Source organism: Coffea arabica, chromosome 11e, assembly GCF_036785885.1.
Source record: "Coffea arabica cultivar ET-39 chromosome 11e, Coffea Arabica ET-39 HiFi, whole genome shotgun sequence".
In the NCBI taxonomy this organism is placed as follows: Eukaryota; Viridiplantae; Streptophyta; class Magnoliopsida; order Gentianales; family Rubiaceae; genus Coffea; species Coffea arabica.
In genome coordinates, this window is record NC_092331.1 from 13,585,998 (window position 1) to 13,604,614 (window position 18,617).

At 34.8% G+C, this 18,617-nt stretch overlaps 1 protein-coding gene across 1 annotated transcript; it reads right to left on the minus strand.

Moving 5' to 3' along the window:
* Positions 1 to 327: 327 nt before the first annotated feature.
* LOC113718094 (cytosolic sulfotransferase 6) lies at positions 328 to 1,446 on the minus strand. The gene has a single exon (XM_027243014.1). It carries the CDS (start codon positions 1,444 to 1,446, stop codon positions 328 to 330), a length of 1,119 nt encoding a protein of 372 aa, XP_027098815.1.
* Between the last annotated feature and the right edge of the window lie 17,171 nt (positions 1,447 to 18,617).

The following is an 18,617-nucleotide window of genomic DNA, read 5'->3' on the forward strand; positions in this document are numbered from 1 at the left end:
ATAAAATCTTATCGATGTTTTTGGACTTTCTTAAGAAAATACCTCAACAAATGTTCTATCTATAACTTTCTCGGACTTGTAAAATAAGAAATTATCAAATAAAACACAAACTCCTAAATAACTTAACCGTTGAAATCTGCCTCTAATAAAACTAGTAAATAAGTAAATAGGTTCTTCCACACTTGGTTTATTTTGTCAACAGCTTTGCTCTTATCCTAATTGGAAATGGCATTCTGGTGTTCCACAATGACATTCTCATGTTCCTGTTGCTGCAGGAGATAGTGGCACTGGACAATTACGCGGATGCACAATTTTCCTTGTCTAAAATCACATGGCAGTAGACACCTCTGACTTCTCATCATCCTCAGAGGAAAACGCCTTCAAATGAAATTTCTTAAAACTTTCTTCAGTAACTTGATCCAAATGATCCATCATTTCTCTTTCAAGATAGTTTTGGGAATCACCAACCTGACCTTCCCTGAAAAAGGTCTTGTTTTCTATGACCCGAAACCCGACCACCGAGTGTGATCCTGTTTTATTCACATCCAGATTGCTCAGATTCTTAAAACTACAGAACTCTACCACTTTACTCACCAGGCTTTCACCTTCTTTGTCTGTGGTGAAAGGCTGCCCCAAGAATTTTGCTAATCTCTTTGTATGGAAGCAAGGCTCTTTCTTCAAGTCTTCATATCTAAGAAAGAATACTCTTTCAGGCCATTCTATACTTGCTTTCCAATAACCCAACACATGATTCCAGTATGGTCCAAATGGTAAAGCACCTTTAGAGAACTTTTCAAATGCCTCTGCTAATGAAATTCGTGGCTCTGCTTCGGGTTTCAGCTTGTTGACAAAGTGCCACCATGACACTAACACATCCTTCGGGTCTCGATAAACATAAACAATATGGCAGCCTGGAGATTTTGTTGATTCTGGTAAAGAGTTGTAAGGAATGTGAGTGTGCATGAGAGAATTGGGTGGCTTTGGGTTTACAGGATTCGCGGCGGCATATAATTCCAGCGTGGGAACCAGTTCATGAGGGTTTGCCGTTAGCAAAGGATTTTGATCGGGATGACTGATACATGTACGATTTGTTATGGTAAAAAGAAGTGCCTTTAACCAGGTTGTTCCCGATTTTGGATATGTGGCCAGGAGAATGTCACTTGGTTGTGCCCGAAAATGTTTCTGGAGAATTAGGAGTCCCTTGAGAACTATGGTGGGACACCAAAAACCTTGGTACAAGTGAAAGTGCTCACTTAACCACCCTCTTTCCCTAGGGAGCACAGAGAGGATTTGATCACTGTCATCTTCTTTTTCTTTGTTAAACAATGTTTGTTCATCACCACCTTCAATGTAGGAAGAAGAGTTTTGGGTCAATGAAGGGATTGCCATGAGGAATTGGGACTTGAGATCTGGAGGCTGGTAGACACTATATTTATGATACGACATTATTGTAAATAAGTTAGTTGGATTAGTACATGTGCAAGCTGGCAGGCTCAAAATTCAATCATTCTTGCGAATTTGACGAGGAGGACCGCAATAAAAGAGAGGGCGACAGAGAAATGGACCTTACAAGAGAAGAAAATACTAGCATCCCTCTCCTGCATAAGAACGTGTGATGGAATCTCAGTAAAGATAACAACAAAATTTGATGGAAGCCGGTCTGTTTGGATTGTAAGTTATTTGGATTATTTGAGATATGTTTACTGTAGCATTTTTTGTGATGTGATGTATGTGAGATAAAAAGATATTGGAAAGATAAAAAGGTGTATTGGAAATTATAAAGATGATGTAAGCAAATAAAATTGGGGAAATATGAAGCAATCCAAACAAACCCCCCGATGGGTTTGAACAATTACACTTACCTCCCCTGAGATTTCTGACATTTACACTTACCTCCACTGTGGTTTGAACAATTACAATGACCTCCCCTGAGGTTACTAATCCTTTACAAATTCAGTCCAAATGATTAAAATATTATTTTAGAGAGTGAAATTAGAATTTTGTACCTGATTTGTCCTTTATGCCACATGTCCAATGAATGGCAAAGTATTACAAATTAATTAACAATTAATAAACTTTAACGAGCGTAGTTTATAGGCAAATACATATTACCTATTTAAAGTACCAACTCTTTACATGTATTTTATTTTCAAACATTTACTTTATCACAAATATTTATTCTCAAATACAGATTTGTATTTACTCTCAAATATTTAATTTTTGTTAAACACAAAACCTACCAGTTTTTCTTCCGTAGAAATATTAATATAACATTTTTTCAATTTCAGTTACAAATATTCATGTATTTAACATAAATTAAATGATTCAGAATAAAATAGTCATAAAGAACTAATACTTTACTCATGTAATGGATGAAAGTCATAAAAAATTAACATTTTATAGGCCATTTCTTTTTTTTTTTTAATTTATATTAAATAGATAACCTATCGATTTTCTTTTTACAAGACTATTATTGTAACACCTTTTAATTTTTAATTACAAATATTGATATATTTATTGTAAATTAAATATTTAAAAATAAAATACCTGTAAAGAGCCGGTACTTTAAATAAATTATGCGTATTTGCCTATAAACTACACTCCTTACTTAAATCAATAAACTACACTCCTTAACTTAAATCAATAAACTATACTCCTTACTTTAAATAGTGTAATTTATAGGCAAATACGCATATCCTATTTAAAGTATCGGCTCTTTACAGATATTTTATTTTCAAATATTTAATTTATGATAAATATATTAACATTTGTAATTAAAAATTAAAAAGTGTTCAAGTAATATTCTTGCAAAAAAAATTAGTAGGTTATCTATTTAATATAAATTAAATATTTTTTAAAAAATAAATGGCCTCATAAACTATTAATTTTTTATGACTTTTATCCATTACATGAGTAAAGTATTGATTCTTTATGGATATTTTATCCTGAATCATTTAATTTATGTTAAATACATAAATATTTATAATTGAAATTGAAAAAGTGTTATATTATATTAATATTTCTACGGAAGAAAAATTGGTAGGTTTTGTGTTTAACAAAAATTAAATATTTGAGAGTAAATACAAATCTGTATTTGAGAATAAATATTTGTGATAAAGTAAATGTTTGAAAGTAAAATACATGTAAAGAGCTGGTACTTTAAAAAGGCAATACGTATTTGCCTATAAACTACGCTCGTTAAAATTTAATAATTGTTAATTAATTTGTAATACTTTGTTATTCATTGGATATGTGGCACAAAGGATAAATCAGGTACAAAATTCTAATTTCACTCTCTAAAATAATATTTTAATCATTTGGACTGAATTTGTAAAGGATTAGTAACCTCAGGGGAGGTCAGTGTAATTGTTCAAACTACAGGGGAGGTAAGTGTAAATGTCAGAAACCTCAGGGGAGGTTTCTGAAATTATCCCTATTGTAAATAAGATAGTTGGATTAGTACATGTGCAAGCTGGCCGGCTCAAAATTCAATCATTCTTGCGAATTTGACGAGGAGGACCGCAATAAAAGAGAGGGCGACAGAGAAATGGACCTTACAAGAGAAGAAAATACTAGCATCCCTCTCCTGCATAAGAACGTGTGATGGAATCTCAGTAAAGATAACAACAAAATTTGATGGAGCCAATAGATCGCTAGAACAGCAAATCTACATTATCAATATGCACTAGCCAGCAAGGCAATCAAGTGGCCAGCAGGAACATTTCTGCTTGAGAGCTGAAATGGCAGGAAACAATATAGACATGGCTGATGTGAGTCATCCATGGGCAATTATTTCAATGGCATCGTAAACAGCGCAATTCACTGTAGAACTTGACAAATGGATCCAAAGCTCAAAAGTCATAGGTAGGGATTGTTTAGGAGAAAAGAACGAGTGGGAATATTTAGCTCAAAATTTTCATAGACAGATATCCAGGGCACATGTTAAATGTTAAATATGAAGGCCAATATTCATAAATTTTGTCCATCCAAAATCAAAATGTGGTATTGCAGTAAAGCAGGACCATCACATCTCCCCAACACTGCTCAAAAACAATCATTAGTGTTTTCCTTTCAACCTTGACCTCAAACAGTGCTACGGAGTCCAAAAACTTTCACATGGTTGCCTAATTATTGTATGTCAAAAGAAAGATTGCACTAAAGTTCAGAAAGTTTTGCTGGAATATGTAAGGCTAAAAGCAAAGAAAATGGACGCAGGACCACGGTTCATATTATTTTGAGGCAAGAAATAAAGGTAAAAAGACAAGGACAAAATTTGAGTTTCTGACATTAATTATTACCTATACCAGCTAAGAACAAGATGGCTTGATGGCACATAAGGGATTAGAGTTCAGTGTATACAACATACTTCTATTGCGCTTATTGATTAGGACTGTCAATGGGGCTGGGCCAATCCGAGCTTGGCTCGTTCGGCCCGACAGAAAGTCCGATGAACCCGATCATTTAGTGAGCAGATCTGAGTCTGAACCTAAAAATTAGGTCCAAATTAAATGTGAGCCGAGCTTGGGCCTTATTAGGTTCAAACCCGATATAGGCCCGGTCCTTTAATTACCTATATATATAATATTTATATTTTGATATTATGTATAATTATACATCCAAATATATTATTACTAAATACTAAATATATACATAAATTACAAAACACAAAAATACATCTAAAAACTCTTTCATGAGCTTTCTTGAGAGCCAATATTGGTAATGCATAACTAAATCTCTAATTTTTCTTATTGGTTGAGTAAATTTTTGTATTGGCATAATATTGGTTGATTTTTTTTTTGTCTACAAACACAAAAATCATCAAGCATATTTGGATTTAAATCACAAGATTATAAAAAAGTTTCAACTTTTAAAGATGTATTGGCTTATGATCGCATGTTTTATTACTATTTTTCATGCATTTTGAATGGATTAAATATAAATATTGTTGAAAAAATTTTGGTTTATATACGTTTTAAGAACTATTATTTGTTCATGTTTAGTTTTAATATTATAGTCTTGTAAATGTTAAATTAGTTTTACAACTTAATAGTTATAGTAATTATATTAAGAAAATTAAGGAGTAATAAGTGAGTTTGGGCTAAACCCAATTAAGGCTCACAACCCGAATATTATGTGAGTTGAGTATGAGTTTCACATTTACGAACCCGAAACTCATAGCCCGAAATCTGAAAATGATTCAAATTAAATGAGTTAAGTTTGAACTCATCAAAATCCGACTCATTAGGCCCGATTGACAGACCTATTATTGATGCTTTCCGATAGGGTTTTTTGTGTTTTGGGAGCATTTAAGTTGAGGTTGTGCCTGAAATCCCTCGTTTTGGTGCTTCCTTACAGCTATTGATATTGACTTATTCCCTTCTAGTCACCTAACCCACCCACCCCCCCCCCCCTCTCTTGTGTGTACTTGAGAAATCTATTAGTCTTGCCAAAAAGAAATATACCATGGTGACGACTGGCCTTCTAGCATGTTTTGTTAACATTCTAGAAAAATATTTAGTGCTCCTAGTTGATAGGTAAGAAGAAAGGTGATATCAACATGACGTGCGCAAAAAAGTTGAGACAAATTTGACTAATGAAAAAGAGATGGTCAAATCACGAAGTTGAGAACAGTGAAATGCCTAAAACAAGTGTTGCATGGCGTTTGGCCAAAGGGATAATATAATCAGTAGGAGACAATTTTAATAGTTTTGGAACTTTGAAGAAACAGAATATAAATTGCACATGCTTGCTTCTGTCACATGACAACTTGACAAGTCTTTTGGCTTTAGAGATAAACTGCTGGCTCGTCCAGCTGCTAAATGTTACTGCATTCTCAGTGGTTGTTTTCAATATTCAGGAAATTTTAAGACGACTGGAAGACTGTCCTCTTCTCCTGATAGTGAATTTAATAGGTGCTTTATTTGGACTTTTCTTTTCTTAATTTTGGAAAATTATTATGCTAATTCACTGATCCTTCTCATACTTTGTCTTTTGTGTTGAATTTAGGGTTCTTAATTTTGGCAAGATGCTAATTCACTGATTCTTCTCATAATTTGTTTTTTTTTTGTGTTGAATTCAGGATTCATGATTAAACTATGTTTAAAAGAGAAAATTTCAGAAGATTTGTTGAAAAAGAACGTGGCACGTTTGGTAAGGAAATTTCAAGGGTTATGAGAGGTTATCTCTTGAAGAATCATGGAGGCCACGATTGATTCTGTTTATGTGAAGTATAATGTTTAGGAGTTTTAAACATGTTCTTATGTTTTTGATAAAACTTCTTCAACAACTATCTTATCTACTTTCTCTCTCCTCTCGAGAACAAAAACTCTAGCTCTATTTTTATTTTTCTTGACTGGTTTCTAGTTGAAGGATAATTAATGCTTTGGTTCAGAAAAAATTGTGAGAAAGAATTTATTCTTACTATTTTGTGTATTCATGAATATTTTTATATTTCCTAAATTAACTGCTCATGGTTATGTTGTTTAATATCAATGGTTCGATATTTAATTAACTAGATGATCTAATGCCAATTAAAATGTCAATTCCATAATTGTTTGATAATTTTAATATTTGTGACAATTGGCATAGTTGGTTTTGTGTCGGGAAAATGTACAATCCAATCTAAATGAACAAAATCATGAGTTTGTTGGATAGAATCGATGACTTTTCTAACCTTAATGTTGTCGGTAGATTAAATCCTAAGAGCTTGTTTATAATTGTCTGTTGGCAAGAGAAGTAATTAAAGAGTTTGTTTTAATTATTGAGAAAGTAAAGAAAGGCAAAGAATCAGACCATATTGACTATCATAACCAATTTATTTGTGAATATATAAATTGATTTTTGCATCAACAATCAATTGATTAAATCAAAAGGTGAAATTACTCCTTTGGCTACAAGGATTGTTTTCATTGATTTAGTTTTACTTCATTGTTCATTATTAATTTCTTTTATATTATTGTGTGGTGTAGTTTCTCAAAACTTCCCTCTTAATTCCTGATTTTGTGAAGAAAATAAATTCACTAGTCCCTGTAAATACGACCTTACTCACTGCTATTTATAAATTTGTATTTTTGTTGAGTGAGAAATTTTATTTTATTGGATTCACCACCCACCATCTCCTATGAAAATAATTTTCTTTCATGTACCTTTTAAATTGTTGGCTAATTGTGTTAGGGAATTGCTCAACTCGCAAGGAGTAAAGTGAAAAAATAATGCACACACTTAATTTACTTGGAACTAGAATCGACTTTTTTGTCGAATATGAGTGAAAGTAACGACAAGAATCTTTGTAGTCAAATATCTTTTGGCAATCCCTAGAAATGATTCACAAAAAAGACTTGGGATGAATAATTCGAATCATTCACATTCAGGTCATGAATGATTGCAAAGATAAGTTTCTTTTGCTAATCTAAATTGAAGCATGTTATATAATTGATCATAGCAATATGGCAAGGCTTGATGAATTAAGCACGTAGATTAATCTGAGGTGTATATGAACAGCCCTAAACATCACTGACTACTAATTATTTGGAAAAAAAAGAAAAAAAAATTGGGGGCTAATGTGGCGGAATCATGTGGCTGGCAAAAACCACCAAGGGGTAGAAAGAGCAATACGCCTATCAATTAATAGCGGTTGATGATTTATGTAATGTCTATTGCATTGGCCAAGTTGGTGGAATCAAATGAGGGTGACAAACAACGACATCCAGACAAGCTCTAATTAAAGGAAGGACGACTTTATTTTATAGTTGGAATATTGGTGGATAAAGTCACATTGTTTTGATTTGTAATCTACATCAAAAGAATTGAATCTACTTTAAGGTTTTTTTTTGATAAAATATCATAATTTCATTAAAATCCACACTAATGACAGAAATTACATCATCAAACATCTACAGATATCAAAAGACATATATGAAGAAAGGATATTCCAAATCTGAAGAACAATAAAAATTATATTGTAAAGCTCCAAATTTAAAAAATAAGATAAAAAAATTGTAACTCCGCGAACATTTGTGCATGCTTCCACTCGCGCAAATTTGCTGATTAAGTGCTTCAAGCCCAGATATTATGGTGAGATCTGCTGAATAGATCAAAAAAATTCCAAATCTGATAATCAAAATCTGAAAAAACTCAAATCTAATAAAAGATAAATGAAAAGATTATCAAAAACTCTCACTAAGAATCCCTAAGAGAGAATAAAACTCTCACTAAAAAATTTAGGAGAGAAGAAAACTCGCATAGACAATCCTAAGGAGGGAAGCACTAGAAAATCTTAAGAGAAATTTTATTCACACAAATAAAAAAAAAAACTATAGAGAGGGCTCCTCCCATGAGAAAAGATCAGAAAAATCTAATCTTTTCTATGGGAGAGTTGAAGGAAGTTTTAGTTAAAGAGTTTTCTTCAAAGAGAAGGAAGAGAGAAGGAGAAGAAAAGGAACAGTATTTCTAAAACCTGAATTTTGTTATGTTAAGATTGGTATGGTGGTCGTTTGTAGATAAAGCCATCCAAAAGAGGGTCTTCTTAATAGTTATTGTTTCCTATTTCTAAATTAGATGTTCGAGTCTAGTGATATTTTAGTAGTTTACTTGGTTAACGTAAGAGTAACTGTTTGGTAGTTTGGTGTTTTAGTAGTTTTTTAATTTCCAAAGTCTTATGTACTACATACAAGGTGTTTTAGTATTGTAATCGGTTGAGAAAAATGAGAGGACAGGTGTTTGTAAAGGCAATTTTGCCTAGATTTATGCCAGCCTTAATATGAAAGTCGGGTGTACTTGTTGTTTGTGTGATTAATAATAAACTCCACTTCTCCCATATATTTTTATATGTATCAAAATTGTTTCCGTTGTGTGCTTTTTTTTTGTCCCAATAAGTGGTTTCAAAGCTCTGCGCTTTGATCATGGAGCTTGTTCACGAAATTAGGGAACAAAGTTAGAAGATTTGTTATTGACAATTAGGATGGAAAATTGGTAGTTTGGTAGAGATTTAAAAGGATACCCTACCAGGGTTGTTAATTTTGGTGATTGGAATTGACAACAACAATCAAACAAACTTAAGTTCCTCGTTGAAGTTGAACTTGTTGCAATTTGTGGAGTCCAAAAAATTAACCGAGATATATTACTGATGAATACTTTCGTCAAACAGGTTAGTTGGCATTTGATCCTATTTATCCATTGTGTATAGATTGGTTACTGACGAAAAATTTGGTGTGATGACAACTTATATTAGATATTGTTCTGGTCACATATGTCGGAGATAACCAATGTAAAGATATCTTTACTAATGCGATTTAGGACAGACTATTTATGATATCGTGCAAATTAGATGACAAAAAAAGAAAGAAAAAGAAGATAGAATTTTTTTTTTTCAAATTGTGAGAAAATCAATTTTTGAGATGCTTTTCAAAAAGCTTATTTGTTATTCTCATGTGCCTCATATCTTTTAGCAAGATATTTTGGACTTTGTGATAGATATGGATCCTTATTATGGTTATGTTTCAAAATTTGGTAATACATGGAAAGTAGATTTTGATTAAGACTGGTATACAGATAATGGAGAAATTTGGAAGTAAATAGAGGGATGGGTTGGGTGGTTCGGGGGAGGGATTGTAAGTGAGAGATTCCAAATTCGAACCCTGTAATTTACACTATAAAAAAGAAGATAGAGAAATTTATGAAAATTTTGAATTAGTTAATGATTCTAGGTTGCATGCATTGTTTGGTGCAATTATTAACAAGAATTTTTGAATGAGGCAGATAAAAAAAATTGCATAAATTATGGATGCGCACAAAGATGAAATGAAGTCATTGGTGGAATTGAAGAGGTCATTGAAGACATTGGTGAGACAGAAATTGTTGATTTTTGCTATTGATAAATTATTTAAGGAGAAAAATTAATTAATGAAGTTGGTTAATACCAATTATGAAGTTGTGAGATTAAGTGAAAGTTGTATCTCTACTTTAATTAGTTGGATTGATGGCATGAACCAATCAAAACGAAAGTATAGTTATGCTAGAAATTTTGGTGCTAATAATTATGATTTTGTGCTTTTAGAAAATTTTTTTGGTGATGGAAAAATTAAATTATGGAATATTTGATGAAGAGTGCGTGAACATATTTGAGTTTTTCAACAAAGGAGATGATGCCAAGAAATTATTTGACAAGTACGAGTTCCATACAATACCTTGTGTGAAGATGAAACTTAGAGTCATTTGCAAGTTAGTGTTTGCATCATTTATACATCAATCGAATTATTCATGGAGATTCAAGTTCAAGATAGTATTGGAAGTAATGACAATAGAGAGGCCATGATGAAAATCAAACTAAGCTATTTTATATCCTAATTATTTTAGTTTCTTGTTTTGGCGTTACTAGATTAAAGCTTTGTTTGATAATTCAATTCAACACTTAAAATTAATAGGTTTAGATCTTAACATGTTCAAATGTATTTAATAATAAAAAATAGAACATTCAAATTAATGAAGTGGCACTAAATTTTTTTAAAAAAACTTGCTTTGAAAAATAAGTGAAAAACTATTCACCTATCATTTAATATGATAAACACTCAAATACATCAAATTTAGTACTTAACAATTTAATAATTTAACAAATTCATATTTCAGATTTCAATTTTCAAACATCATCAAATGCACCCTAAATCTTCAAGGAGTTTACTTTTTTTTTTGGTCGATTAGAGTCCTTACACTTATTGGTTTCTTTTATATGTCCTAGTGGGTTGAACAGTCAAGTCTTGGTAAGTCTAGTCCTAGTGATAATTGGTTTAGCGAGTTTCCTTTTCTTTATAATTTGAGTCTGCAGGATGCCTTTATACATTGCATGCATCATTGTTTGATTGAAGGGGAAGCTCCAAGAAATTTGAGAGCCTAGTGAGATTTGTTAGTTGCCGGGCGTTAGAGAAAAAACTATGGCTTGGTCTTATTGTTGAGATTTGATTAATAAAATTTTTAAGTATTTGTTGAATTTAATTATTTTTCTCTTTTCACATATTTCTTTATGTGTTAAAAATCGCTTCTGCTGTGTGAAATTTTTTTATACCAATAAGTAGTATCAGATTCATAGGTTTTTATGTTAGGTGTTCGTCAAGTTAGAATAACAAGGAGATGCTAACAAGATTTTGAAGTGTGATTTTTTTTTTGAAGAGTTAGAGTACTCAAACATCGGATACAATTTGAGATTGCTTTTCAGACGCGAGCTTCCAACTCACATTATGAAACATACTAGTCTAGTTTTCCTTTTTCTAGAATTGGATGTTGCGGCAGTATGTTTAGATGTCAAAACAGAGGTGTGGAAAGTTAAGGGAAAAGACATTCAAGCATTTGTGGCCACAAACGGTAGGGGAAGTGTGTTGGCTGGGCACGTGGAAAGGGCTTTTGTGACTTGTAACCGGAAGAGCTATTGGGCGTTGAAGGGGACTCCATGTGCGCACGTGAAATGTGGAGGGGGCGAAATTAAGCAACTGGCAAAGTGAGGGTTTGTACGCGAAAGTACGGGAGGTAAAGAAGGCGCGAAGCTTACTGGATAAGCTAAACAGTGTAGGCGTATTAGAAAGGAAGAAGCGCCAAAACCGGAGCAGGAGGAATAGCAGAAGATAGGGATTTGTTATGGAGCTGGCGGCCGAAATAGATGCTTCGGATATGCAGTGGGATAGCGAAGGAGAAAGCGAAAATGTAGTATCGCTGATGCATGAGAGTGGAACACCTTCGAATTATAAAAGTTGCAGCAGTGAAAGGAAGGGCATTCGTCGGACGGCGGAAACAATGGTAAGCCACTCAACTCATTCCGTGAAGAATATGGTGGATTGGCTCTCGGATGAGCAGCGGTAGGCTGTCAGAGACTTTGGATTCGCTCCAATTTTGAATGTGAAGGGAGTAGAGGTTGACGAAGAGATGTTGAACTGGCTGATGGATAACTTTGATGTAGATCGGAGGACACTGAACGTTCATGGGTACTGTCTACAGGTGACAGCCGAGGATGTGGAATGTGTACTTGGCTTGAGCAGCCGTGGGAAAGATATTGAAAGCGAAAAGCGAAGGCAAGAGATGGATACAGAGTTGGAAAGAGAATTGAATATCAGAATAAATAGCGGTGAAATTGTAGTGGAGGAATTGAGGCACAGTATATGTAGTTTGCATAACGAAAGCTTAGAATTCAAAGTGAAGTTCGTACTGTTTGTTGTTGGTAGGTTGTTAGCACCAAGTTTGGATGACACAGTGAGGCGGGATCTGGTGGCTGTAGTGGCTACAGAGGAGAATATGGAAAATTTGAACTGGTCGAAATTCATACTAGACAATTTGGTGAAGAGCATCCGTGATAGAGACGGCAACGGAATAGCGGGATGTGCACTTTTCTTGATGGTATAAGAAATACGCACCATTTTGTATTAGAGACAGGAATTGCTGGAATAATGAAATTAAAGTTTGATATAAAGGACCTGTAAATGATGGTAGGCGTGTTTGTCCATGCAGATTTACTATCTGGAACGATTCTATATCGAGGGTGAGGACGAGTTTCGCAAGTTCCAGCCGAGAGGGCCGAGGCTAAGGTTTTGGGGAAGGTACGAGATTAATGAAAGCGTGCGAATATTGAGGAGGAATCACATATTTGAGGGGGAACAGGTAATGTAAAATCCTTTCGTGTGAATTGTTGTTGAAATTGCAAGCTGCATTTTGTGACGTTACTAGTAGTACAAAACTGAAGGCTTGTAGTGACAGGGCAATGTGCAGTTTTACAATAACATAAGCTGTAGAGAAGACATTGATAGAAGACTGATTGAAATTGAATGTGGTAATAAAGATGTGAAGGATAGTATTGGTAGAATGGAAGCAATGATTGAATGTCGTTTTGAAAGGCTGAGGAGCATGTATGAAAGTGGAAGGGTGTGCAAAACAAACCGGTCACTTGGTGTGGAGGGTGGGCAGAAGGACGATTGGCGTGGTAATGTTAAAAGAGGGAGTGAGTTACATAAAATTAGTCCTACAACGCCAGATGTTAGGTCCAAAAGCAGGAGTGAAAATGATAGAGTAACTACGAATAGTACTGTAATGGGTGAAAAGAGTGCATCAAAAATTACAAAGTGGAGGAGTAGAAAGAGACTAAGGATGGACAATACGGAGAAGCCTGTGTGGGAAGACAAACAAAACAGAAGGCAAGGTAAAAGAATAAAGGTATGCATCGGTTTGTGGCAAGGTATTTCGTAGCATTAGAAAAGTAAAGTATAAATTGTAGTTTTATGTACAGATGGATAGCAGTGGGATGAACGAGCCTCAAACGAAGATGGTTGCTTTATTGGCAAAGGTGAGTATTCCAACGTTCCAGAATTACTAAAGTATGGGAAAATATAGACAATGAAAGATGACATATTTTTGTGGTAGCAGGAAACGAGGCTGGCATCTATCGGCGAAAAATTGAGTGAGGGACGAGCAAAAATACTGAAGTTCTTGTTTGACACTCAGCTGTCGCAAGGGTATGTACTGGATCATGGATTTGTTAAATCAACAGTTCTATTTTGTTTTATCCTTTATTTGAAATTGCAATGGCAAAGGGGACAGAAAAGTATTTGCAATTATAAGGTTGACTAAATATGTAGTATGATTATCCCCATAGGGGAGAGGGCATAGCAACGAAAATGTTGGAAGCAGTTAAAATTGGTTTACAAGTGAGCATAAAACTTACAATTTGTGTGCTGTCAATCATGCCTGCTTATATAAAAAGCAAGGGTAGGTAACATGCTTGCATATAGAAAAAAAGGTGAGTATTCAAGAAGTTTGAGAATGGAACTACAATGATAACTCAATGACCCTTATGGTTAGTACATAACCGCCTTAGGCTAACTCAATGACCCTAAGGACTGATTGAGTCATTGAAACCGTGATTGCTGGTTGTATTAGTGAGGAAGAGCGAACCTACTCTGGCCGTTTTAACTCTCATCATTGAAAATGATGATATCAAGTTTGTAGATTATGAAACCGTAATACACATAGGGAAAAGATTAATGTACCCTGTTGTAATGACAGGGAAGTACTGGTGTCAATTAAGGGGCAGACAGCAAGCCGGGATGCAATGGGGTCCTTGCTTCCTGAAAAACCCATGGCATGCGATGTGAGTAAATCGAGGGATTGAAATTGGGTGGTGTTATGTGGACTGTTTCATGGAGGACGAAGTGATGTGACTTGAGTTTGGTGCAGATAATAAATTGCTATTGTGCGATGAAAACAGCAAGGCAGCAAAGGCGTGCTGTAGATCAGTCTATTCGATGGTGGTTCATGCCAACTTGGTTTCAGGTACAAGTGTTCGGCCAAAGTTGGGGGGTGTGAGTACGTACATTCATATTAAAATGTCATATTTTACTGTCGTGTTGTAGCAAGAGATTTTGGAGTTCAACAAATCAGCAGACGAGCTCTACTGTACGTATCTACAGGAATGTAAAGTAGGAGGTAATATAAAAAAGTGTGAGAAGGTACGAGAAGCTGCCCTGTTATGTAGCATAATGGAATAGATACAGATTCCCATGATGATGACCAACTAACCGCTGCTATGCTTCAGATATTCGTGCCAATGTGGCACAATGAGCATTGGTATATGTGTGTGGTGGACATGGCAAGCGAAGAAGTATTAATTTATGATTCAATGAGAGGACACGAGCAAACGGATATGAATAGGCGCAGCTCCGTGGAGACAATGGTAAACTAAGTTGGTTTGTCAAACATTTCATGAACACGACCATCACCTTTACAATTGGTGGCAGTAAACTTAAAATCGCATATGTTTTTCTTGTATGGCCCTCAGATTGAAAGGTTGGAAGCAGCGCTGACTTATGGTTTGGAGGGGCAGTATTCGTCATGCCTTTGGCTGTACAAAATAAAAGCTGCAGCCACATGTCCACAGCAACGGAATGCGTAAGTTGCACGTGCATAGGTTTGGAAGTTTTTTCCATGGTTCAGCAACGGTTGTGTCTAAATTTGTGGTTATGGTTTGTAATGCAGGTGGGATTGTGGGTTATTCATGCTGAAGTACATGGATATGTTATCAAGTGGAATTGGAAGCTGGAAATGGAATGAGGTAAGCAAAAAGGAATGGCGCCGTGTGGTGTAACAGTAGTGTTTGCTTGCTTTGGTTGCGAACGATGGAGATAGTAACAAATTTATCGGTGCAGTACAATTCGGAGCAGGAGCGGCGCAAAGTAGCACTGTCTTTGGTTCTGGATGATGCCAACGTTGTCCGTCATCAAATTATGCGGAAAGCGAACATGCACAGGAGGTTGGAGATGAATAAAGTTGAGGTTGGATGAAGGTGGCAAGATAGAGAGACAAAGTAGCGGCATTTTGTGGAAAGGGGCATGTAATAGGGGCTGTCATACTCGGATGCACGTCGTCGTAGCCCAAAATGTAGAAGACGGAGACAGAGTGCAAAAGCTGCCATAGTAAGGCAAGCGGTTGGTGTGTATCTATGAGTTTCATTAGAGGAAGGGAAAGCAAAGTGCAACCGAGCAAACTCGCCGGCGGTGGTGTGGGGAGACCCTGCAATGGGGATAACGAGTACCACAATGTTCATGTGGTGGAGAGTTAAGAGAAGATTCGTGATCCATGGTATGCACTCATTAGAAAGAAATGAAAAAAGATTGAAATATTTGATTTGTGGTAATTAATAATTAACGCGTTTAAATTTATGTTTCGCGAGAGTTTATGAATTAGGTGTGTTGACGTATCCGAAACAATTTGTCTTCAAACGGAGTTTAAACCTGCAATAGGTTAGTTTCTTGCTTTGCATTCTATGCTAACGGGTAAATGGCACTCAAGTATAATATCGATCCGATTTTATCGAACAAATAAATTAGCCATACATAGCTGGTGTTTTATTGCAAACCGTGTTGAATTAAAGTTTATCCGATAAGTGAAATTGTAAGTATGGGATATTGGTACTCTGTTGTCATAGCGGAGGAAATCCATAAAGAGCTTATTGGAAAAGGGGTTTAATTTACATTTAGCCGATAAATGAATATTTTTTTTAACGGAAAATGGTTACCTAGTACGGAGAAAGCCATAAAGAGCTGCTCTTTTACAAAGAGCTGATCTTTATTCAACAACGGCTTTAACTATATTTCATCCGGTAAATACATTTGTGTTTAAGGCACCTGGATACTACTTTGTCAGTGTAACAGGGTCGCAAGCCATAAAGAGCTGATCGACACTTTTCAACAACGGGTTTAACAGCAATTTCGTCCGATAAATACATTTGTATTTGATGCACGTCGGGGACTGTGTCAGTTTAACGGAAGAAAGCCTTAAAGAGCTACTCTTTAATGAACAACGGGTCTATTTTTTTGCTTTTCGATAAATGAATTTGTAGCTGAGGAACTTGGGTAATTAGGTGAGTGTATGAAGGAAGAAAGGCATAAAGAGGTTGACTCTTATAACACAACGCCTTTAATAAATTCGGAAATTTCCTAAATTTCCCACTATATCCTAAAATAAATTTCTAAATGCACTGCAAAGCTTTCTCGGTGGCCCTGTCACTGTGTCATGTACTTTCTCAACTTCCAGCAAGTCGAGGAATCAGAAAACTGGGCTTTGTTCCGTTCGTCACCCATAATTCACCAATAACTAAAATTTTAACGTTCTTCACCTATAATTCACCCGTAATTCTCTTGTTCCGTTCTTCACCCATAACTAATATTTTATATAATTATAATTATATAATTTATTAATATTATATACACATATATATTCTACGGGATAATTTCACAAACCTCCCCTGAATTAGCGTATGGAAAAATGGGAAACTGGATAATTTATGAACGAAAGCCATAAAGAGCTGGTGTTTTATTAGACAACTGATTTATTTTTATTCAATAAATAAATTCTTTTATGGAAAAGGGTACTGTGTTCTTATAATGGACAAAAGCCATAAAGAGCTGGGGTTTTATTGGAAAACGAGTTTTAATATATTTTATCCGATAAATAAATCTATTAATGGAAAAAGGGGTGCTTTGTTCTTATAATGGAGGAAGGTCATAAAGAGCTGGTCTTTTATGGGAAAGTGATACATTACGGAAGTGAGCGCGATTTGGTTTATGAAATTATCCCAAAATATTTAGAATTAGTTAATTTATTTATTTAAATAATTATAATATATATTTATATAATAGATTATGTAATTGTACTAATATTTTTAATAATTATAGAGAATATTATATATTAATTAGTATAATTTTTAGTATATATTAGTATATTTATAATAACAAATATAAGTATAATTATATAATATATTATTACCACATACACATATATATTATAAATATATGCACATATAATATACATTTATAAATATATATGTGGAATGTCAATGAGCTGAAGGTTAACATTTTGAGTAAAATTGGGCAAATAGGTCAAGATGCAAGAAAAAAATAGCAACTTATTATTTGGAAACGCAACTTATTATTATTCACCTTGTAGGAATGCATATGCAATCGTTTTAGAAATTTGTCTTGCTCAAATATTCTATTTATTGGAACAAGAAAACTAATCTTTGGACTTTGATTTAAAAATTGAAAGGGCAAATATGTAAAGTTGCATTCTCATAAAATTCTGTTTTTCCACATCTCTCCAACTCATACAGACTTCGTGTTGGTTAACAGATTCCATTGCTGGAGTTTATTTTGGTACAGACGCAAAGCAAGGAGCCTAGCTCAATTAATGTGAACCATTGCTCCCTGACCAACTGTTAGTATTGCACGTATCCGAGAGGTTAACCAGACGGACAGATTTAGTGTGTGACATTTAGATCCTTAATGTTTACACGAGAAGTTGCCAACAAACAATTAGAATGAAAACAGGCTAAACTTACTACATGCCAACGTTTGTAGCAGGAGTATATGGCTGACGCATCCTGCATTTGACAGCAATTACAGCCATTATCTGATAATTTTTCCTGATGTGCATTCGGGAACCTGCAGACAATAGGGTGATTTCCAACTGCGACATTTTTAGAATTTGCATAAAAAAACTCAGCTTGTATCCTTTGCAAACAAAAACAGAAGTAGGGGAAGAAAGTAGTACCAACATATATGAATTAGACAGGCCCAGTGTCTCACTAAAGCACAACAGGCACCTAATGTGTCCCATCAGAAGAGAGGTTCTCTCCTTCCAATGGTTTGGAGAAGGCTCCGTACGGTGAACGGTCCATAAACTGATCTTCCTCATGCTTTCAAATTTTCCTTTTTTTCTTGCTCTGTGCATATGATCAGACGCAATTTTAGCTATCATAACGAGGTGTTGAACTATTGTGAACATATTCCTGAACATGAATGCAATGGATACCTCCGGAGAATATCTGTTTGGGGCTTCCCGTTTGCGCGTCACTTGCTTTGTTGTGTTATGCAGTCCAAGCTTGCTGACAACATTAACATAAAAGTGCCAATCCACACTGCCTTCTGTTACAGGTGATTGTCCAAAACGGTTTCGCTTAATGAAATCTTGTACATTATCAGCACTGGCCAATTTCTTCAGGTGTCGTACAAAATCTCCTTCAGGATCTGCAAATATGTTTTGTGTCAGGCTAGCTGAACACGCTGTGCTTACCGTAGCAAAAGCCACATTTC